This window comes from Solanum lycopersicum, chromosome 5, assembly GCF_036512215.1.
Source record: "Solanum lycopersicum chromosome 5, SLM_r2.1".
NCBI lineage: Eukaryota > Viridiplantae > Streptophyta > Magnoliopsida > Solanales > Solanaceae > Solanum > Solanum lycopersicum.
In genome coordinates this window covers 62,568,437-62,593,418 of record NC_090804.1, presented here as the reverse complement: position 1 = coordinate 62,593,418, position 24,982 = coordinate 62,568,437, and the positions used below count along the sequence as shown (strand labels likewise).

The 24,982-nt window shown below is 32.0% G+C and overlaps 1 protein-coding gene across 4 annotated transcripts; it reads right to left on the bottom strand.

The window, feature by feature from the left end:
• Positions 1–37: 37 nt before the first annotated feature.
• LOC101259636 (putative threonine aspartase) lies at positions 38–14,106 on the bottom strand. Of its 4 annotated transcripts, none has more exons than XM_010323232.4 (11): positions 13,863–14,106; positions 13,639–13,689; positions 11,447–11,567; positions 11,194–11,278; positions 10,588–10,669; positions 6,470–6,596; positions 3,603–3,769; positions 1,870–2,033; positions 1,506–1,626; positions 1,325–1,429; positions 38–691 (listed from the first exon to the last, which is right to left on the bottom strand). In XM_010323232.4, the coding sequence occupies exons 1-11, from the start codon at positions 14,013–14,015 to the stop codon at positions 671–673; spliced, it is 1,197 nt and encodes a 398-aa protein (XP_010321534.2). In that variant the 5' UTR covers positions 14,016–14,106; the 3' UTR covers positions 38–670. The 4 variants fall into 4 exon arrangements, with proteins under 4 accessions (XP_010321534.2, XP_010321533.2, XP_069154224.1 ...); XM_010323231.4 differs by having other exon boundaries at positions 38–552; XM_069298123.1 differs by having other exon boundaries at positions 3,603–3,766.
• Positions 14,107–24,982: the final 10,876 nt, after the last annotated feature.

Here is a 24,982-nt window from a genome sequence, read left to right as displayed (position 1 = left end):
ACTTCTATATCCAGGGGCCTATGTGTAAGCTAAATAATTTATGATTGTGTCCTTCAGCTTTCAATAATTATTACTTAAAATTCAACATTTTTTTCCACTTTTCAAAAATGGACAACTAAGTTAAATAAACATTTCTTTCTCCTGTCAAAACCATTGCCCATTATTTGGCAAATTTTCTCTCTTCTTTGCAACAACACAACCAGATTACAAATGTCAAATCAAGTATTTTTTTAGCTTTTTGTGTAAATGAGGCAAACCTCATTAACTCTTCATCCCAAAAGGAGACCCTTTTCCATATGAAATAAAAACTTGAGTTATTCCTCTCTTAGCTTTTGGCTCAACTACGTTCCTTCAACTGCAAGTCTATTGGTCTCAGACGTATCTTGGATGATTAGTTCAACTGATGATGGATGCCATTGAAATGGCAAGTCTTTTGTCGAATTGACAACTCCTGCTGCAACACTACTGTTCCTTGGAGACGAGATTAATCCGTGCAGCAAACTCATCAATTCCAGCTTTATTTTGCTGTTTTTTACTCCTAAGCACTGAAACCTGTAGAAGATCACAACGATAACAACATTGATGGTTGAAGTTGATGTTGAATGATAACTCATGCAGTGACATTTTGCAGCAGCAGCAGCAGTCAAAAATAGTATGTTAAAGAACAGAATCAGCACAAGTTGTGTGAGATCTGCAATATTGAAAGCCTTCTCCTCAGCATATCAACACAAAAGCTAGATTAAAGCAATGGCTATTTTTCCTTTTTAACTAATCAATTATAATGATTTATATGCAAATCATTATATGATAAGCGAACAAACAGGTATATTATCATCTTTGAATCTCATTACCAAGTTTAAGGCTCGAGCTTTAGTTCTCTAGGTTCAATTGATTAAGCTTGAAGATTGGCAGCTGGTCTTATTACTAACGAATTTTGATAAAAGCCAAAGTATTGTATAACTCAAAAAAGTATATATGAATAATTAATCTCTCATATTCTCCAACAATTAAGCAGATATTAGTCTAATGGATGGGATTCTCCTAAAATGAAACAAGAATATGAACAATGACAAAGTAAATAAGCTATCAATATTTTCGGTGATCAACTTTGACCATAAGCCAACTTCCTCCTAATTAATCTTATATGTCATTAAAGCAACATTGTCCATTGTCATGCAGATGCTCCTGCCTTTACTCCCCTCCCAAACACACACACACACAGAAAGAAAGATAGAGAGAATTATTTAACTTGAGGTGCCATCAGTTTAAACACAGAAATCATCGAATGTTGCATAAAACGTGAGAAAATGCAGACATATGATACCTTGGGCATATCCATAGAGCTGCCAAAATAACCTATTCCAAAGGACGAGGAAGAATATACAGCTGCAACCTCAACAGCTTCCAGCCTAGCCAAACTGCCCCCAACCTATGGACAATGGATTTCCTTACAGATAAAAAGCATGAGAAAAGAGAAAGATAAGGGAACACTGGAATAGTCTTACCAGTCTTGGAGGCTCTGCTTGAACTAGAAGGAATCCAGCACTTCGGTCAACACTGCATTGGCTATTTTCTTTAATAGTTTGCAAAACCTTTTTACATGCAGAAGATGGACCAGCTTGAGACCTGCAGAAAGAAACATGCAAGTACAAAATTTCAAGCGCAAAAAGCGAGATGGAATATATGTTTGTTCAAGTTCACAAATTTAACAATCAACACTAATTTTCAGTAAAATTCATGGATTTTGCAGGTAAAATTTTGTCCACGATATAGGACTTCAACAACTATATTGTCCATAACTAATAATAAGGAGAAAAGGTAACTTGGACAAATGGGAAAGCAGGTATCTCAGAGACATGGAAAGCATACAGTGATGATGAGATACAGCATTCCCGAGCAGCAAATCCTTTCATTAGGTACTCTCCAGCACCACTGACACAGCATCCCACCATAAATGGAGCTCCAAAAGGTCCCCTTGACGATGCCCAACAACCGGAACCATACATCGCTGCTAGACCTACGCGCCCACTTATCTGTTATAAGTTCAAAGATTGAAATAAGCAATCCAAAGAACTTATCAACTCAATATAAGAAAGAAGAAAAGACCTCTGCTCTTGCAAATACAATAAAATTTGGAACAAGGGAAAGTTTCACAAAAATTAGAAGGCAAAAGAAAATAATAGACAGTGAAAGCAAGAAAACTGTACACTCCAAGTAGTTTGTACGAATAGTGCAAGGAAAAGAGAAACCAAAGCTCAACCAGAAGCAAACATCTTGGACGAAACCAACACTGTGATACAACTTCTGCTTCCTTCAATAATATATTAGTTTTTCAATATTCAGTTAAATGGTGCTTTAAAGACAGTATATATAAGCCTTCCAAGCTGTCCATTATGAGCAGAGAATCAAGTGCAGGAAAAGGATATGCAGAAGAACTATGAAGAAGAAATGAGAGGAGGGTAAGAGAAAACGATCATTTAAAGGATGAACATGATAAGGACAACTGGTCATATCAAACCAAAAGGAAGAATTCAGGCCACAAACAATTGAGCATTGTAAAGTTTCTCAATATCCAGCGAAATCATAAGGCTAAGTATACACAATAATAACATGTAAACAATACTGAGAAGTTTAATAGAAGCAGCGGAAGTATACAAGATGGGAAAATATGTGTATATTATACTTGTTCCCACAGCAATATCTGTAATTTACACACAGTAATACCTTCTAAACAGTACTAAGAAGTTCTAATAGTAATAGAAGCAGTGGAGATATAGAAGATTGGAAAATATGTGCACCATCTAGATAGAAATAAAGAACTTCAAGGATCTCATTGTTGTTAGCACTTAGCTTCCACGGCCCTACGTTCACTATCCACCACTGTCAACTCTTATATATATTAATAAGGGTGAACTGTATCTTTCTTCCTCCATTTTTCTAGAGGATACACCAATTAGCTTGAGGGTGGGACATTGTATATGTTGTTTGACCAAAACTTGTGTTTGTTCTTTGATGAAAGTCCTTAGATAGAGAAGACCTTTAAAATTCAACACAGAAGGAGAAGAGACTGCCTGAAAATGTTAACCAACAGACAATTCTGTCTTGTTAGAATTACCAAGAAATCAATAGGGATAGCTGGTTCTTTCCCAAAAGGCATGTGCATTGACAAATGCAACACCCCTTTTCAAGAATTGCAGTTGTGTCAATAACGAACTTCAACTTATATTATGACAGAATGAGAATTTTCTACTTTCCAGGCCCAAACAACAGTGTCAGCCATATTCAGGCTCTAATTATAACTTACGATAATCTTACTGATAAAAGAACTGAGGATAATCTTGAATTCATAATCTTCATCACATAAATTTAAAGCCTGAATTCAAGACACCCACCACCACCAATTGAAGTAACTAACACCCAGATAAAACTGCACTAGTCACAATCCTTCAGATTTTGAAACCTTCAAGTGTATTAAATTCATTCACAACATGCACATGTATACAAGAAAAGATCAGAGGTTGGGCAGAGAAACACCTACCGCAAGACCCTCAAATTTATTACACAATTAGATAGAAATTAAAAAACATTTCTAGTTTTATCACCTTCAGTGCTATCCCACCGCTAGAGCTTCCACAAGCCATATGTCCTTTCGAATCGAGACAGATAACCCCAACAGTGTCTGAAATTAAGTCTTCATCTAATGCATCGAGCAAGGAGATTTGGTCACCCACTCCATCTCCCCTGAATTGATCAGATGGTTGGCTCTCTACTTTTAAGAAAAATGCACATGTATGAGACACACATACACAGGGAAGAGGGAGAGGGTAACAAGTAATTAACAATATACTAATATTTTCTCACAATGAAAAAGTACTGGAAAACCAAGATGAACCAGCCAACAAGAAAATATTGTTAAACAACAAAAACACTAGTGTAGTCCCACAAGCGGCATTTGGTAAGAGCAGTGTGTACGCAGCCAGCAGCCTTACCCCTACCATGTGAAGTTAGAGAGGTTGTTTACGCTAGACCCTCAACTCAAGTAAAACATATCAAAAATCGAGTACCGAAAAAGAAAACACAAAAAGTGAAGAAGATAGCTAAAAATAAAATAAGAAGAGAGTAGTCGCGACAACAAATAATACGGTAAGGACACAACAAGGTAATAATAAAATTGAAGAATAAATTAGTAGAAGAGTAATAACAGCAATACTGATAAGGGAACCAGACGACGTTCCACTACCTACTACCTAGATCTTCGACCTCCATATCCTCCTATACAGGGTCATCTCCTCAGTAAGCTGCAGGTGTGCCATGTCTTCTCTAATCACCTCTTCCCAATACTTCTTCAGCTACCTTTACCTCTTCCGATACCCACCATTGTCAACCTCTCACATCTCCTCACTAGGGCATTCGTGTCTCTCCTCTTAACAAGCCCGGCCCATCTCAATTTTGCCTCCCTTATCTTGTCCATCAGGGAGGTCACTACCACCTTGTACGAATATCTTCATTCCTAATCCTATCTCTCCAAGTATGCCACACATCCATCACAACATCCTCATTTCTGCTATTTTCATCTTCTAGACATGTGAGTTCTTGACTAGACAACCCCCCCCCCCCCTACACACACACATACAATATAGATGCCTTGGCAACCACTTTATAGAACTTAACCTTTAAATCTTGGCGGCGGCACATTCTTATCACACAGAACAAGGATCTGAACCTCCATTTCATCGATCTCACTCCAATATGATGTGTAACATCATTGTCAATCTCTTCAATTCCTTGAAATATTGACCCAAAATACATAAAACTTCCTCTTTTGGAGATGACTCAAGTATCAATCCTTACTCCTAATCATGGCATAAGTTATACCAGAATTAGTTATTACTCGAATAAGTTATCCTTGCCATAGAGTGGATTAATAGTACTAGGATTAGTTATCCCAAGATAAAACAATGAAAATGACAAAAATACTCCTGAGGTTCCTCAAACCCTTTTTCTACTAAATAAGGTGGAGATAATTTTTTTTAAAAAAAAAGACTTCTAAGAAATTATGCAAGACATCTTATTTTTAATACAACAAACCAAGCATCCAATAAGAAAAAAATAGCAAAATAACTAAACTCCACATAACTAACCCAACATAACTAAACTCAACATAACTAAACCAACATAACTAATCTCAGCATCACTTGTCTTCAAACCAAACGATCCTTAAGTACTAAACTAAAGGATTTAGACTCCAGGTCTATCTCTAGACCTCCAGCCTATCGTTTATCCGCTGCGTGTCTCGCCAATCAATGTTATATCAACTGCAAATAACATACAACATGACACTTCCCCTTACTATGTTGTGTCAGTTCATCCATCACCAAGGCAAATAGAAATGAGGTAAGAGTTGATACTTGGTGTCCATCAAAGTTACCCCTTGAGACCCCAAACACCTCTCTATCTACTTACCTAATGCAAGACGCGTCCTTTCCCGCACACTATTTGCATCCCCAATACTGCCCTAAGCCCCATCGCCATCAACTTCTCCCCATCTCCTGAGCTCTGTAAGAAATTAGTGTTTATGCGGAAGCATTTTATTTTGTGCGAACCTAGTCAACTAAGAACCTATATAATAAAGTAAAATGCATATATATATAAATATATATACATGTCCCTAAAGTAAAATAAGTAGCATGCAGAAGATTCGAGTTGATCCCAATGACAAAAATGCACAATCAGAGGAAATGCATCTCCAGTTAGTTCAGTCTACTGGAGATATTAATTATGTTAAAGATAGTATAGTAACTAACATGGTCGACAAGTAGCCTGATGCACAAGATTACTTTGATGATTTCATAGAGGATATCATTTAGACTCTGCAAACTGTATAGGGGAATATTTCATATACTGAAAAAATACAACCTTGTATATGAGCACAAAGTAATAGCTTCTAAGGACAATACTTACCAGAGGGTTTAGGATTTGCCTAATGTCCTTTTCAAAAGAACAAATTAAAAAAAGATTCACCTAATGTTAACTAAATGCAAAAAAATGGGATAGTTGAGACCTCAAAATATGAATGTCAGTTCATTAGAACTCAAAATAATACTCGTTCCATTTCAGTTTATGTGATTCTTTGTAGTCTGTTGTAAAAAGAATGACACTTCTATAACCACATAAATTTTGTGACATGTTAAAGGTCACCAGTTTCAAAAGTTTTATAGCCACATATATGCTATAGCATATTCTAGACCAAAAATTTCAAAAGTCTTCATTTCTATCGTAAAAACTATGTCCCATTAAAATTATGTCAGATAAATTGGAACATAAGAAGTAATTTTGTCCACTTATCGGCCTGCCCTACATCATGATAAACAGTCCCATTGAGGAAATCCAATAAAAAAAATTAAACATTGGGAATACAGTAGCCTTATCAAAGTCGAAAGACCTTGGGTAACAATATACTACAACTTACCAGATGTTGTATTAGTCTCCTTAGCATTGGTCATCTTTATGTTAGGAGAATCATTTACAGCTTTGGCATCATCAAGCATTGCTTTGTATCTTTTCCATTGGGTTCTTGCCTTCTCAGTAACAAGCGACTGTCTCCATATCACAAATAAATAGTTTACTTCAAGCCAAAATCTAGGAAGAATACTGAAAAGAAAATATGATATTTAGATAGACCACCCATCTAGTTTGACTAAAATTCAAGAGATCTCCCTTTTAGCTTAAAAGGAGCTAAGCACTTCACTCTAATTATATAGATATCTCCCCACTGTCAAAGTGTCATTCCACTCTTCAATTTGGAGCACTGGCAGAAGAATGCCTATGAATATTTTAGCCTTAAAATGCAATTATTGTACGAAATTGTTGAGGATCCTGCACCGGTTGCTGATCAGCCTATCCTGTGGTGCGTAGAGGGGCAAAACCAGATATACAGGGACGCCTGATATACCGTGGTTTCACGGTATTATTAATACTTTTTCCTTAAGTTTAGTGTGTCCAAAAGCCTTTTTGTGCTAATTTTTATATAAGTTTCTCCTTATTTGCAGGAAATCTGTCCAAAGATGAATGCGGAGGTTTTTGAGCGAAGAGATACAGAAGAGACCACCTACGGAGCTTGTGACGGTCCGCATGCTAGTGACGGTCTGTCATGCTTGTGACGGTCCGTAGGTGGCAGCGTAGTGCAGCTGCTGAAGGAAGATGGGGAATTCTGACCAAGTGTGGGGTTACGGAAAGCATGACGGACCGTCGTAGCCATGTGGTCCGTCCTGCAGGTTCGTCATGAAGATCAAAGAAGTAGTCCCAGTACCCATATTCCAAGAGTTCAAGTGTTTTGGAACGGAGACCCTCGACGGACCGTTGTGCTCGTAACGATCCGTCATACCTGTCGTCGAGGGTAATGAAAAGAGCAGCACAAGAAAATTGCACAAGTATGGGACGACTGAATCCATGACGGCCCGTCGTGACCACGACGATCCGTCGCGAGGTCCGTCGACTCAGCCGCATTTTGACAGATTTCCAGCAAATAGAGCCCTTGTTTAATTAGGTTTTTATTTTCTATAAGTAGTTCGAAAAACCTCGTTTTTGAGGTTAGACGCTGGATTATTAGTGAGACTCTGGATTATTTGGTTAGGCCCTTGATTGTTGTTAGATTTTTTATTATCTTGAGACTTTTATCATTGAGTGTTGGTGATTTTTGTTGATTAATCAAGCGAATTTTTGAATTTTACTCTTTATCATTGAAATAAGTACATGAATTCTTATATCATATATTTGAATATTGTGATTATGACTATGGGTAACTAAACTCCATGAACTAGGGTTATGGGAACTATAGGCAAATAATGAGGTAAAACCTAACTAAAATAACAATTCTAGAATAGTGTGTAGCATGTATTGATAATTCTTTCGCATAGAAGTCTTTTTAATGGATGGCCAACGTAAGAACTCGCCTTAATGCTACTTGCCGGACCAAGGAGATAGATAATAGGAAAAGAATTATCAACATAGATTTAGAGTATACTATCTAATAGCTAGTATTGATTGGTACGAGGTAATAACTTAGTCAAATATCGAATACGATGCTTAATATGAGGTAAAGATAAGGGTTAGGATAGCAACACACGTAGCCGGACCAAGGTGCGGAGTGACATTTTCTAGATGCCGGACCAAGGATTTAGAAATACATAACTTATCACTTTGCATGCAAGATACTAGGAAAGAATTGTTATAGTTAGACTTATCAAGTTATGAACCTGTGGGAACACGTAAACCCTAGTTACTTTGATTAATTGATTAAACTCCAACATTCGAAGCTGTATGTTGTCTCCTTTTATTTTGATAGTTATTTTCATTTACTTAGAAATAGAAAACCCCCCTCTTATCATGTTTGCTTTCCAAGGATGTAATTGACTGAACAATAATAGTAATAGATTGAAGTTAAGTCTAAACTATTTTTTTCGTGGGAATGATCCCAACCTCACTAGTTGGGTTATTTACTTGACACGACCGCTTTACTTCTTATTTGAGAAGTAAGTTTGAGCGTATCAACACCAAGCTGCTCAATGATAAGGGGGTCATGACTCGAACTCTGACAGTTGAGCGGTGGGTTCTTACAGGGAAGTCTACACACTGTCCCTGCGATACATGACCTATTCACCCGCCACCAGCTCGAGTGGATGGCTAGGAGTGTGGGACGCTACAGTGAGGAGTTGGTGCGAGAGTTCTACACCTGTTACGTAGCAACTCTAGGGGTTCTTTGGATAGGCGGTCTAATCCCGCCAAACAGGCACCACTTACATATGTCCGAGTCTGTGGCTGCCGAGTGAATACTTCTTTGCCTACCATCCGCCGTTTCTTAGACGATGCAGATACTGATGCCAACAGGGTCCCCCTCACCCCCTAGTTTGACTATAGGTGGAACGTGATTAAGCAAGATCATTTCCAGCGAGACAAGGATCTGAGAGAGACCACCAAGAGGTGGACTCCCCAGCACATATGTGTAGACCGTGAGGGCGCGACTGGGTGTTGGACCCCACAGGCATTATCAAGAAGGCCAACCTCACATTTGTTGCCAAGTTCATCTGGCTTTTAAACCGCCTATTCCCCACAGCTGCTGACAACATACTTACGTGGGATAGAGCGGTTTTAGTTGCTGCTATGGTCGCCGAGTTCGAGATTGATTTTCCAAGGCCGTTGTTGTCTGTCATCCATGAGAGGGCTTTTAAGACCTCGACCACTTACCCTTTCCCTTGTATGATTTTTGAGTTGTGCAAGGCTGCTGGAGTGCCCATTTGGCACATAGATGTTCTATATACATCTACCAGGACAGTGGACATTGGTCTCATCAGGGATGAGGCCAATAAGGGGGCACCAAATAGAGGGCCCCGAGTGGATGTGCAGCCATTGGGTGAGAACCTCGCAGATACGGTAGAGCAAGCCCAAGGGGCTGATCATGCTGCTTCAGATCCTATGGACACCACGTGGTCGAGTCTGCCCTGGGCACTAGTGGAGCACCGAGTTCTTCCCGGTCTACATCAGAGCCTCTCAATGCTTTTTTCTTAAGTTTAGTGTGTGTCTAGGGCCTTTTTGTAGTAATTTTAATGTGTTTATCTATGTTTTGCAGGAAAATTGTCCAAAACGAAAATGCGAAAGACTGTGCAGAAATCAATGCAGAAGTGACCATCCACAAAGCCATCGACGGCCCGTCGTCTCATCGACGGACCGTAGGTGGTGACCGTTGACTGAAGGTTAGAGCATTTCGAAGCAACTCGGGGAATTCTGACCAAGTGTAGGCCACAGAAGGATCGACGGTCCGTCAACTAATCGACGGATCGTGCTGGCAAGTCGTCGATGTGATCGAAGACTGCCCTAGTACCCGGTGTTGGAGAAAAGCTAAGTATGGAACGACGATACGCATCGACAAGCCGTAAGTGCATCGACGTACCATGTTGTTGGTATGTCGATGGGATCAGAGAAAGTTCGATTTGGAGGCGTGAAGAAGATGCTAAGTATTGACCGACAGAGGCAGTCGACGGTCCGCCGTTCCATCGACGGATCGTCTGTGGAGTCGTCCCATGAAGACGCGTTTTGGGACAAACTTTCCTTATTTTGAACTCCTTTTAATTTAGGACTTTGTTATTATAAACTTTTCTGTAGTTATCAAGGGATATTTGAGATGTCTCTTCAAGGGAATATATTACCCTTTATATAGGCGAGAGCCAGAGTTTAGAGTAGAGTAAATTACAAGAATCCTAACAAAATCCATTTCTTTAACATGGTAGCAGACCAAACAAAGTTCCTAGATTCGAATCTAATCAGCACGGCAGCACCCATTATTAAATACCATTTCCACGTGCTTGGCTCATCAAAAGAAGAATCCTTGTTGAAGATATAATTAAGTAAACAAAAGGGTGCTCTCTCTAATAGCTCAAACTTTTAGATGAGATGGTCTTTTTTTTGTTTTGAACCTGGTAACATTTTAAATAAGATGGGCATACACTTCAACATATTTTATTCAATGTAACTACTATTTGTGTATGACACCTAAGTAAAAACAAATCTACAGTTAAGACAAGTGTATTCTACCTCGTCAGCCTCTGTCAGAGTTGATGGTAAAACAACACCTTTGGACTTCGCCCATGCACGGGCACCTTCTCCAACTAAAAACCTAGACCGAAGGCCAGAAAAGTTTCATTAGAATATAAAGTTGGAAGAAGAAACAAGTCAAACCAAGAGACAAAGAACTGGACTTCTGTTTATGAATAAATTTTGAAAAAGGAAGGATGCAATGAGTAGAACAAGCGTTGTAAAACAATTTTTCATCATTAATTAGTGTCTGGGTCCCTTGAAATTCAAAAAAAGAAAAAAATCTGAAACCAAAGTAGCCAACCTTGATAAATAATGTAGAACATCAAACAATTTTTCTCATATAGACGAACAATGAGTAATTTACAACAAAGAAGCATCAAATTGAATGACACGTCTCTCACCTATTTAATTATTTTTTCAGTCCACATAAGTTTATTGGACCCGCTTACCTTTTTAGCAAATTCCAATTTCTTTGAATTATTAGACAACTATTTTTTGCCAATAATGTATTCATATTGCCCAAATATAGTAAAAGGATTGATGATATATCAATTGAAGCAATATAGAGTTATTTACAAGACATCTAAAGAAGAGTCATCATACATTGGAGATATTCGTCCAAGCAGTGAAGAACCAGAAATCTGTTCCTTGGCCAACAAAGTAGCAATCTCAATGGCATTTCTGACACCTGGTAAAGGTTAACTTCACAGAAGATGTAGCAAGAGTAAACAAAATTGATGCCACAAGAATTTGAAGTATTAACTCTAAAGCAATAACGACAAACTTTAGAATACATCACCAATGCATGACCTCTACTTTCAGCAATAAAGTACATGATAATTGGCTCTGAGAATACCTGGCACTGCACCTACGGCACCAAATGCTCCAGAATCACCATCCATAATACTAGCATCACACTCCACATGACCATCCTCTGTCAAATTTGAACCCCGTCCAGCATTTGTATTTGGATCATCCTGCAAGAATATAACTTCACCTACAGTCCATGCTAGAAGGGGATTTTAGGACTTCAAGATGGGACATTTGCAACAAAATATTTTTTGAGAAGTTATAACAAACTTTAATATGATTTCGACATTTACAAGCTCATATAACAGCAGAACAAACTTGACGCAAGTGACTCATCAAGCATCATCCCCTTTTCACCCCATTGCTTGGTAATTGAATACCTTCTTTTTTTGATAACCGTATAATTGAACACCTCTTTCAATCAACTACGGCAAAAATTGCAACTAACTTTTATGATATTACATTTCAATACAAGGTAAACTTACAAGTAAATTTTGTTACTTGGGGTGGACAGACTATGGTGGAATGGGCACAACAAAAGGGTATACAAAGTAAGTTCAGGGTACAAACTTCTCAACTCGATAGTGGCACAGAACTCCATATGGCCATGGAAACAAATCTGGAGAACCAAAGGACCTTTGAAGGTGGCAGGTTTCTCATGGCTGGTAGCAGAAGAAGCTGTCTTGACACATGAAAACCTAAGAAACAGGAACATTATCTTAGTCAAGCACTGTTGTTTATGTGGTGAGGCAGCTGAGACAGTGGGACATTTACTTTTGCATTGTAGAATCACTGACAAACTATGGAAGATTTTCATTAATCTCAGAGGCATACAATGGACAATGCCTAGCAAGATTGTTGACACTCTATCTAGGTGGGAAAAAGCTGGGAAGGGAGCAAGAAACAGGAGCTACTGGAGAAACATACCATCTTGTATATGGTGGACCATCTGGAAGGAGAGAAATGCTAGGTGTTTCAAAGAAGGAGTAGAACAGTACGGAAAATCAAACAGATTGTATTTTTCTTTTGTGTTTTTGGCGTACAAGGAACTCCCCTATAGATGCAGAAAATATCCTAGATGTGTTAGACTCATGCTTTGGGAGTCCTTTGATATATTGCTATACTTCGACTTGTTGTAAAGGGGTTTAGCACTACCTAAGTGTTGAGTTATAATATAAATGTTGCTTATTCAAAAAAAAAAAAAAGAGTAATTTTGTTACTACTCTGGTGCCTCTATCCCAAATATTATATCCAGCTTTTTCTAGAGCTACTCACAAATTATGTGGTTTTACCAAAAGAGGTACGTTGTAAACTATACAACTAGAAACTTGTATATACACACTTCCTCTTCCAAAAACCAGTTTGTCCTTAATCTATTCTTTAAATATCAAAAGTAACTAGTGCGTCCACATGCACCCGATCTAACTAAAACGGTGCTCGTGTTATCCATTTCAATGATAAAGCAACTTTAAAATAGGACATTCAATTAGATACCAGCGTGCTAATCTTGACACTATTGAAGTACTTTGAACAGAGGAATAGTTTTTGTGATGGTTTTCCCAAATATCAGGGACATGATCCATATTTCATGGAGGCAATAAACATGCATGTTGAAATCCTAGAAGCCCACTTGCCAAGGAGGACATCTAAGCAACTCTTTACTATGAAATTGCTTGGAGAGATCAAATAATGGCATAATCTCTCTCTTCCCGGGAAATGTAATACTTTGCTTATTAATGTTGATGCCACCAACGATCCGCAGGGCACCAATATCACGAGACAAATTTCAAAAGAAGAACTTGTAAAAGTTATTTGAGATTCATGGATGACAAATTATGAAAATTGAGAGAACCCCTCATAAATTATAAAAGCTTATTCTCCAATTTACAGAACCTGGATATGACCAAAGACATTACAATCAATGTCGAAACAACTTAAACCTATTTTATGTCAAGTTAGGAACTTTGCACTAGTCTTACCATCCTTTTTTTTTAGAATGGTAACGCTAACTTGTCTGACCATCTTTCCACCAGAATTTATTTATCCTACAAGCACCATATTTTACCTAAATTTCTTCACCTCTTGAGAAATTGACCAAAAGAAAACATCACTGTTGTGCATAATTCTTCCAAGTTTCTATAACACAATTATATCATCTTGAGATGTCGATAAAAACACTGTCGAAAACAGAATCCACTATAAGGTTTTCAGGAAAAAAGTATGAAGTAACTGAAGTACCTCCAGTACTTGAATTGCTGCTGTTACAGCGTCTATGCATCCACCAGCGTCCTGATATTAAAAACCAGCAGAACCACAGTTATATGAAAGAAATTTTAAGTTAGTTGCTTCCGAGCATCCTTTTTTTACCATGAATTAAAACATCAAAAACATATATAATTGGAATCGATACATTGATCTGCATAACTAACAAGTATGAAGCAATTTCATATTTTGAGAGAGACCTTTCGGAGAACGGAAGCGGCAGCGAGACACGCACGTTTCATTGCTGAACGGAGAGCTTTCTCATTCGACGGCGAGTGATAACCAGCGCCGACGTGTACAGCGACGAAGAATGTCGGAGTTGAGAGATTCCGGTCAGTAACCTCAGTGGCCATTACTCTTTTCTCTGCTCGCCGGTGTAGTCAAACCGGAAATTGGAAGAAAAAAGCCTTGAAAATATTATTATCAGAATAGTCCTTAATGTATAGGGGTTAGATCATTTTAGTCCCTTATATCTTGTTTTTCTCTGTTTCTCTTATTTTTCTTCGCAATTTAGAATCATATTTATTTATCAAGCAACTTTTACTACAACAAACATAAAAATCATATTTGTATGTTATAATTATAGTTTACATAATTGCATTTAAGGTTTGATATGGCTATTAAAATGTATATTCCGCTATACATATAAAAAAAAAGTAATTGTATAATTTGTTTCGCTATATACATATACAAAAGATTCAATTGTATAATTTTTGTTCGTATAAAACGAGAAAGAGAAAAAACAAAAAAAAATTGGACAGGAAAAGATCTATATTTGTATAATCACAAGTGTATAGGACAAAAATAGTATTTGTATATATAATTTTCTTTTGATTTATACAAACACAAACGAAATTTATACGTTTGTGTTTGTATAAAGTGAGAGAGGCGAGTGAGACTGGTGAACGAGATCTGGGAGAGTGGCAAGCAAGATTTGGGAAAGGGGAGAAAGGGGAACGAAAAGATATGTTTATGTGTAATTTTCTCTCGCTTTATACAATCACAAAGCATTTTATATATTTGTGTTCGTATAAATTGAGAGAGGTCAGGAGAGACTTCTCAGCGAGAAATGAGAGTGGTGAGCGAGAAATTTAGGTAGAGAGGCGAAATGACAACAGTTTGCTACAAGTTACAATTAAATCATGGTTATAACACTTAATTGGAATTAATAATTTGTTATTTTATACAATTTTCTCTTATTTTTATGTGTATGCAAAAGATTTTAATTGCTACAATAAAATAAAATAAAATTATTACACAAACTACGTCTAAATTTCATTTTTGGTCTTTGTTTAATTTTTTTAAAATAAAATTATATTATAACTTATGTAGTTCTAAATTCCTTATTTTAAACCAAGTTTTGATACATTTTTACAAAATTAATTAGTTTGATTTCTTATTTTAAGAATCAAGATCTAAATTATGTTTTTTTTTCTTTTTTTACTTTAATAAATTTTTGTACATTTAAAAAAATAATAATAATTTAGATCTATCTATAGAATCTAAATATATTTTCCTATTTATGGAAGAGAAATTAAATACTAGCCATAATATATTATATCATAATCTTTTGTACAATTTTACAAAATTAATCAGTTTGATATCTAGTTTAAAGAATTCAAATCTAAAATATTTATTTTGTATTTAAAAAAAAAAGACCACAATATGATAGTTTGTAATTTGTTTTCATTTTTTTTTCCTTATAGAAGTAAAATAAAAGACTTACAAAAAAATATTATTACATCTAAATTTCATTTTTGGTCTATGTTTTAACATTTTTATAAAAATTATATTATAATTTATGTAGTTCAAAATTTCTTATTTTAAGCCATGTTTGATAAAGTTTTACAAAATTAATTAGTTTGATATTTAATTCAAAGATCTAAATTATGTTGTTTACTTTGAATCAAATTGTCTGTTTTTAAAAAGATTAAATTTAGATAACAAATATATTTTTATTTTCACGAAAGAAAAATTAAATAATTGTCATATTATTATTTTTGATACAGTTTTACAAAATTAATCAATTTGATGTCTAGTTTATAGAATTCATTTCTAAATTATTTTCTTTTTATGAAAAGAAAATATAAGAATGATCATGATATGATATTTTGTAATAAATCTACAATTTGTTTTCTTATAGAAGAAAAATAAAAGACTAACAAAAAAATGTAACTGCATCTAAAATTCATTTTTGGTCTATGTTTTAATATTTCTTTATAAATATTATATTATAATTTATGTATTTAAAAATTTCTTATTTTAAGCCATGTTTGATATATTTTTAGAAATTTAATTAGTTTGATATCTAGTTCAAAAGAATCTAAGATCTAAATTATGTTATTTACTTTAAATTAAATTGCGTACATTTTTTAAAAAAAAAGTTAAATCTTTTTTTTTCTTTTTATAGAAGAAAAATTAAATACTTTCCATAATATACTATATTATAATTTTTTAAATATCGTTACAAAATTAATCAGTTTGATATCTAGCTTAAAGAATTCAGATTTAAATTGTTTTCATCTTATGAAACAAATAAAAGAATGACCACAATATGGTAGTTCGTAATCTATTTACAATTATTTTTGTTATAGAAGAAAAACCAAAGACTGGCCAAAACAAATATTGTTACACTAACTAGTTCTAAAATTTCATTTTTGGCCGATGTTTATATATTTTTTTTATACAAATTCAATTATAAATTTATGGAGTTCTAAATTCCTTATTTTAAGCCAAGTTTGATACATTTTTACAAAATTAATTAGTTTAATATCTTGTTTAATGAACTAAGATCTAAATTATGTTCTTTCTTATAAATCAAAGTTCCTACATTTTTAAAAAATTAAATAATTTTAAGTCTAGCTACAAATCTAAATACTTTTTCTTTTTACAGAAGAAAAATTAAATACTAGCCATAATATACTGTATTATAATTTTTTATACATTTTTGCAAAATTATTTAGTTTGATATCTAGCTTAAAAAATCAAGATCTAAATTATTTATGAAATATAAATAAAAGAACGCCCACAATATGGTAATTTGTAATCTATTTACAATTTTTTTTTTGTTTAAAGAAGAAAAATAAAAGACTATCCAACAACATTATTACATCAACTAGTTCTAAATTTCATTCTTGGTGTATATTTTTTTTAAATAAAATTATATTATAATTTATGTAGTTCTAAATTCCTTATTTTAAGCCAAGTTTAATATATTTTTTCAAAATTAATTAGTTTGATGTCTAATTTAAAGAATTAAGATCTTTTTATGAAAAGAAAATAATTGAATGACCATAATATGATAGTTTGTAATCTATTTACAATATTTTTTCTTATAGAAGAAATTAATATACCAACCAAAAAAAAAAGTATTATTACACTAACTAGTTCTAAATTTCATTTTTTATCTCTAATTTTAATATATATATATATATATATATATATATATATATATATATATATATATTATCACTACCGATTTTTCTAATTCTATTTACACTACTGACTTTTTTAAAATTCTATTTAATTTAATTTGTTTATTGTCATCTAACCTTAATATTATTATTTTAATAATTGTACTATGTATCTTGGCATGAGTGGGGTCCACATCTAGCTATGTGCAACTAATAGTCGTATTGACCTATAAATTTTTCATATATTTCGTAGAATTGAAGTGCATTACTGAGAATCACTTTTTTTTTTTTAATAAATCAAAAGGTAAACTCAATATCTCTTTAAAAAATATTAGAGTTTTTTCATTACAAATATTAACATGTCTAACACAGATGTGTATATTATTATGTTCTTTTGATTATTGAGTTCTCACTCTATGCTTCTTTGTTATCTTATATTACTCAAATCGGTGGCACTTATGAAAAATTTATGAATCATTTTCAATATCATTCAATGAAACAAGAAGCACCTTTCTTCTTGCGAAGTCTTAGAATGTAAGGTATAATTTTAATTTTAATTTAGTCTTTATTTCATCGTTGAAGTTCTTTCAATTGTAACAAACACAAAAGGTAATGCATGGATAAACTAAAGAATATTGCAAACTATATTACTACTTTTTATAACCTTTTCTTTTTCATGACTCCATATTCTACTGTCCAAGGAAGAGAATAATTTAATGTTATTACACAAATTGTAGTTTCATCCATTCATGTCATAAGATCATTGAAGTTCCTCCATCCACTGTAAATTTTAACATATAGTGAATTTAAGAAGTTATGTTAGTAGTTTTTTTAATTAAATTATTTTAAAAATAAAGAGAAAGAGAAAGAAGTGGTAAAAATTATATATTAGAGCTTGAAAATAGGGTCAAAACGTATTAAAGGGGGTCAAAACAAGTCAAATCAATGAACGAAATAACTTATCCGGAAATTGTTTTGTTGATGCAAGAAGAAGTTATCCATATGCACAAAAGAAAACCTTAGAAAATTGTAATTTGCGTTAGTTCAATTGTATAAGGAACTTATTGGTTTAAGCAAGATGTTAATGAAAAATTGAGAAATGTGGAGAATCAATTTGGAGGAAAATGAAAAGTCATTTATCTTATATTGATAGAAGAAAGGAAAATGATTGTCCTTATATCAGAAACACTTCCTTCAACTTTCAAAGGGTTAAGTGGAGAGTGTCCCCTTGCGCCTTCGTGATTGATTGATAATTTGTCAGGCAAAATTTATTTGATTAATCGAGATTAAAATTTGCTCGAAAATGACCTGTTGTTTTAACATGTATGTTCACACCTATAGATGGATATAAATAGCGAGGATTTCTCTCATTATCATTACTTCTTTAATGGTTATTTCGTTTTATTTTGGGAGGAATTTATCTACAAATTCAGGTATGGGGACTAAATTTCTTATGGATACACAATGAATTTTGTGGAGTCGGATTATTTTATTTTATGTCTTTCAAATTCATCTTTTTTATTTTTATTTTACTAACATGAATACATAGGGATAACATATTTGGAGTTCAATACATGAAAATTTATCATAATTGAACAAAAAAATTTAGATAGTTTGGAATTATGAGAAGTTTGACTAACTCCAAATCAAGTCAAACAAAGATTGGATTCATGAAACGTCTTGAACTTCAATACAAAAAATTACATTAATGCTTTGAGAACTTATCACACAGAGAGATTTGAGAAAGATTGAATTCATGAAACGTCTTGAACTTTAACACAAATGCTTTGAGAACTTATCACACATAGAGATTTGAGAGATAGAGCAAGACCTATTCGAGAGTCAACTAAAAATCATCAAAGAACGTACATATTCATACCACGAGTTATCAATACAATTCTTGAGTTGTAATAATATTTAGATTCGTGTATTTCAAAATTGAACCTTGAAGCATTATGAGGGCAATAAATTAGTAATGAATGAAGTGCACACATTACAATTTACACATAACATGAATGATGATTATGAAATCGACATAAAACACATTGATTATCTCACAAAAACAAGACCACCTCAAGGGATTTCCCAAAGACCCTGGTTCACATGACTCACAAGAATACATGAGACTATTATCTAGTCAGATGATTGTGAAATTTAATTAAGAGAGGTTTCAATTTCCATGTAAATCATATCTAAATTTGAATGACACACATTTAGAATCCAACTAAAGTATGTATAGAGAATACCTAAATTGTGTAGACTCCTCACTTTTAATGTTACATCCGTATTAAATTTTTCAAAATAGACTACTTTCTAAGAATTCATCACAGTAGTCATAATCATTCGTAACATGTGCTCTTGCTTGATAGTGAGAGGAATTTTAGATATTGAGTTAGAAACATGTGCACTAATAAGCTGATATAGCTCCTTACATACAAATCCTACCCAATGGTGTAACCACGTGCATTTGACACCCCTTGAAAAATTACATTGTAGTTAGATTATTGGTGATGTCAGAATTTTCATTAAGAGGTTTCAGAATATGAAACAAATGAACTAATCGAATGGGGATTAAACATGTATCAAAAAAAAGATTTTAACCATGTACCTACCTTTCCCACACAAGAAGTACGACAACAAAAGAATGCAATTGTACAATTTGTAAAAAAAATAACAATGAGTTGTGGTGGAGTGGTAAGTACTTTTTCATTTTTTGACCAAGAGGTCTCGGGTTTAAGCCCCCTTGGATACAAAATTGTCTTTGTTAGGGAGTGTTTTAACCTCCCCCCCCCCTCACCCCCTCCCCAAATGTGGGACTTCTAGGCGCGAATCTCTATTTAGTCAGGTTCAATGAAAGGATCAAATATCGGGTGAGAAACAAAATAAAAGTAAAGAAACAACAACTACGACAAAGAAACATATATTACATTTTGCATAAATAATACTACGTGTAGATTATTAGGAGTGGAAAAATAGATTTGTGGGAGTTGAATTTATAGTTTGTGATATTGAAAAGGGTGTCTTTGTCTTTGGCTGCTAAGTGGCCTTTTGCTTTTTTCAACAAGTAGCAAATTATAATCTGCCAAATCATCCTTCTTTTTTTTGGTCACATTGATGAGTAACCAATTTTTTATTTAATCAGAATTTTTGTATATATTTTTTGAATAATTTAAATTGCTATTTATTATAATTTATAATTAAAAACTTACGTAGTATTTAAATATTCAAATTTCATTAAAAACTAAAAGCTTTTATGCCTCAATTTTGTAGTCAAACTTTAGAAGGTTGAATCTCAAAAATGTATTTGTGGCACATAAACTTAGACAGAGGATTATATATTTTGATCACTTATTGTTGGTTAATTAGTAGTCCTCTGTTTTTTTTAAAAAAAAATAAACCGAAAATAATAAAAATACTCTTAAATTATAAGAAAAAGTCTAAGATACCCTTCATTCATCTTTTGAACTAAAAATAACCTTCTATTTATTTTTTTGGATTTAAAAATGCCCTTTTATTCACCTTTTTGGCTCACTTATACCCTTGAAACTAACAACATTCTCTTATATTTTTTTTATAAAAAAATTATTATGTGTCAATTTCTTTTTGAATAAAATAAAAATTCACTTTTATTAATTTTTGCCCCCATAATTTATCCAAATAAAACAATATATCACTTCAAGATCCAAAAAATATATATATTTTTAAATATAATAGTTTCTAATTTCAATAGCTTTTTCAGAAAAAATTATTTTAGATGATTAATATATTTTGAAAATATTAGTCATGCCACAATTACAGGGACATATTATATTATCATAAATCCTAAACAAAGTCCATCTTTTTTTTTTAACAAAAAAATCATTTATTTTTTGACTATTAATCTCTGTAACAACTCATTAAAAAGAAGAAAAAAATATATAAATATTGTAGGTCGTAGCCTGTAGAAAAAGTAGAAATAGGAAAAGAGAGAAAATGATAATATATTATAGATAAGATAATATTATTAAGATCATAATATTATTAATTTGTTTAAGACATATTAATTATTTATATCATACTAAAATTTTAATTTAATTGATTAAATCTTAGTTGTTAATTTTTATTTATGCATGTATCGTCAATCGAAGTAACAACTTGGGAAATATAGAGAAAAATTGAGGTGGTCGAATAAAATAAAAAGCCACAACAAATATAAATAACTATTAAAGTTCTTTTTTAAGAAAAACAAAAATAATTGAGGTCTTTTAAGAATATATTCTTTGGATAAATTATGGGGAAAAAATCTAGTTGAGATGGAGATTTTGTTTCATCTAATAATTAGGAGACGACACATGCTTAATATCTTTTTTAAAAAATATATAAAATAAAGAAAAATTAAATCGTATAAATATTTTTTTAGTCCACTATTTTTAAAAGAGATAATGTCCAAGTACCCCTCAACCTATGCCCGAAATCTCAGAGACACACTTATACTATACTAAGGTCCTATTACTCCCCTGAACTTATTTTATTAATAATTTTTTATCCTTTTTTAGCTTACGTGGCACAATCTTGTGGGACCAATGATGGTTGACTTTTTTTTCGAACTAGTGCCACGTAGGCTAAAAAGGGGTAGAAAATTATATATAAAATAAGTTCAGGAGGGTAATAGGACCTTAGTATAGTATAAGTGTGTCTCTGGAATTTCGGGCATAGGTTGAGGGGTACTTGAGTATTTTCCCATTTTTAAAATAAATACTAGTTTTACTCATTTTTTCATTCTTTTTCAAATAAGTAATGTTTTACATAATCAAGAAGAATTTTTAAAAAAAATCCTCAAAAAATTATCCTTATTTTAATACGTAGAGTTTTACACCATTAAAATGTCACTTCTTTCTTCAAAACATTTAAACAAGGGAAAGTATAGCAACAGTGCAATAGTAGCTTTGTTATTTTAAATAGAGATCCAATAGTTTTTAAAAGTTGAAACTAATCAAATTTTAGATAAATAAAAAATAATAGCTTAAGACAAGTGATTTAGTGACTTTGCTAGTAATTTTTTGATCAAATTAATTAAATGAGTTATGATTCATAAAATATATTATGCTGATTTTTATTACTTTTTTTAAGTTCCACTTTATCACTTTTCTCTTTATCAATCTAAAAAAATAGGATATGCTTCTATCTTTAATAACAATTTAAATTTAAAGTATTCAATTATTTCTTAATAAAATACTTTATAGTGGTACAAATATCACTCACTTATTTTTAGATCACAAGCTTTAAAAATATTTTTAGTGGATTACATATTTTAAAAGTACGCAAAAATAAATGACAATAATTAATTACTTAAAAAAAATAAAATATATGAAGAATTCGATTAAATCTCGAAATGTTATTTATGTCACATAAATTGAGAAAAGAGAGTAATGCATATTAACTGTAAATTAAGTCAAAAATATTGTAAATCACAACGATCAACAATTTAAAATATTTAATAAATACCTAAAATATTTGTTTTGACTTTTCAATTTTTACATGTGTCACATAAATTGAAACAAACAAATAAGGATAAAACACATAAATATGTTATATTATAAAAATATTTACCATGTATGTTAACATAATTTTTTTAACTAGATATGACATTTTTTTATAATTAAGAAAATTGTAAAGCGCCTCTTTTCTCAACCCTTTTTCCTTTTCTTATTTTCATTGTTCTGCTTCTTCGTCTCTTTCTGTCTTTTTACTCCTATGCTTCATTTTCCTTTTTTTTTTTACTCTTCTACTTCTTCGGCTCTTTCTTTTGCGTTTTTTATCTTCTTCCTTTTTTTTTCTTCTTCTTTTTTGAGCTTTTCATCTAAAAAATCATCCTCAATCAGTTTTTGCCTATATATCACTATTTTTATCCAAAAACAAGATGAAAAGAGAAATAAAAAGATCAGAAATTTGTATAAAATCACGTTTTTAAGCAGAAATTTCAGATCTCTAATATTACAGAAACAAGAGTTCACCATTGATGGTCATTATAAAGCTTTAAATTTTGAATTTTAGGGATTTGTGATTAATTTGGATATGTAGTTCCTACAAATAATTAAAAATATCGTTTGAAGTTTATCTCAATTTTAAGAGGGTTTGATTAAGTTTATAATTGATTTTGAAAAAAAAATTAGATTGAAACTCGAAAAAAGTGAACTTTGTGGAACTATATCGCAATTGTATTAAAGTTGTATAATTAACTTCACTTTTTTTTATAATGATATCAACCAAAATAATTTAAGAAAACACTTGTAATACATTTATAACATAGATACAATACATATTGCAAACATCACTCATGTTCTTAGAGATACAAACCAAAATAATTTATAAGACACTTATAATACATAATTTATTCATGAATAATACAAGTTTAATTCAGTCTATAAATTATTGTCTTGTCTTTCGTTAGTTACGATTTTTATTGCTAATTTTCTCTTCAAATTCAACTTTAATATTGTGTAATACACTTTTAACGCAAATTCAATTCATGTTGTAGTTTATTATTTGTTACTATTAGATTACTTGTTTAATTCATTATTGATATAAACTTATTCACTCTATAGATCATTGTCTGGTGTTTCGTTAGTTACATTTTTTTTATCCATGCATAATTCTCTCTTCTAATTCAACTTTAATATTTGTGTAATGCACTTTTAATACAAATTAATTCATTTTGCAGTTTATTAATTGATTTGTTATGATTGAATTACTTGTTTAATTCATTATTGATGTTAGTTTTATTCAGTTTACAAATCACATAATGCTCTTTCATTTGCTTCATTTTGAATTCATGTTTAATTCTCTTCTAATTCAACTTTAAAATGAGTGTAATATATTTTAGTTTAAATTTAATTTATTTGGCTGTTTATCATGCCTCTTCATTTCTTATGGTTAGATTACTTGTCTATTAATTATTGATACAAATTTTATGTAGTTTACGAATTAGAGAGTATTTAAAATAAATAGTTATTTTTTAAGAGAAATCCACTCAACATAAACTATGGATAACAAGATCACAACATGAAGACTTCCAAAAATGTTAGGCCTTATGATAAAGAATAAAGAATAAGGAATAAAATCTTTTTTAGCATTTTGTTTTAGAAGTTGATTAGTTTACTATAAAAATTCAGATCATTTTTTGTCTTCTAATTAAGTATTAACGCATGTCTAGTATTATGTATGAATGTTATGAAATTTTCTATGTTTATATCATTACACAATGTGTGTTAAATTCTACATATAATTCAGTTATATTATATAAAAATTATAAGTGGTGAGAAAAAAAAATATTAAATGTATATTAAAAATAGTTATAATTCATTTGTATGACATATGTAAATTTTAAGAAAAATTTAAACTGAAGTTTGCATTATGAATTAGTGTTGTATTAAACATGTATTAAAGTTATTTTAAAATTGTTTTAAGTATATATTGCTAAAAGTTGACAAAAATAATAATAAATTAAAATTATACTTAAAAGTGGCAATTATTAAATAAAACGCCTTCACTTGTGTAATTTTCACTAATATCATATATTGGGACGGACTCCAATATCTAGTTCAATAATAACTGTTCACATGACACTTTTTGTATGATACATTCCTATAGTTTAATCAAAATATAATTATGTTATGATATTTACTTTAAAATTTTAAATAAAATTCCTTACATTTAATATCTAAATTATTTTTTATAAAATAAAAATGAAAGGCTCGCTGTAATAAATTGTCATGATATTTTCTTTTAAATTTTAATTCTTTAGGTAATCTTTTTACTCGATAAAAATGAGAGACCGACTATAATAAACTATGATATAATATTTACTTTTAAGTTTTAAATTGAATTCTTTACATTAAAATTTAAATTATTAGATTGGCTAATAAACT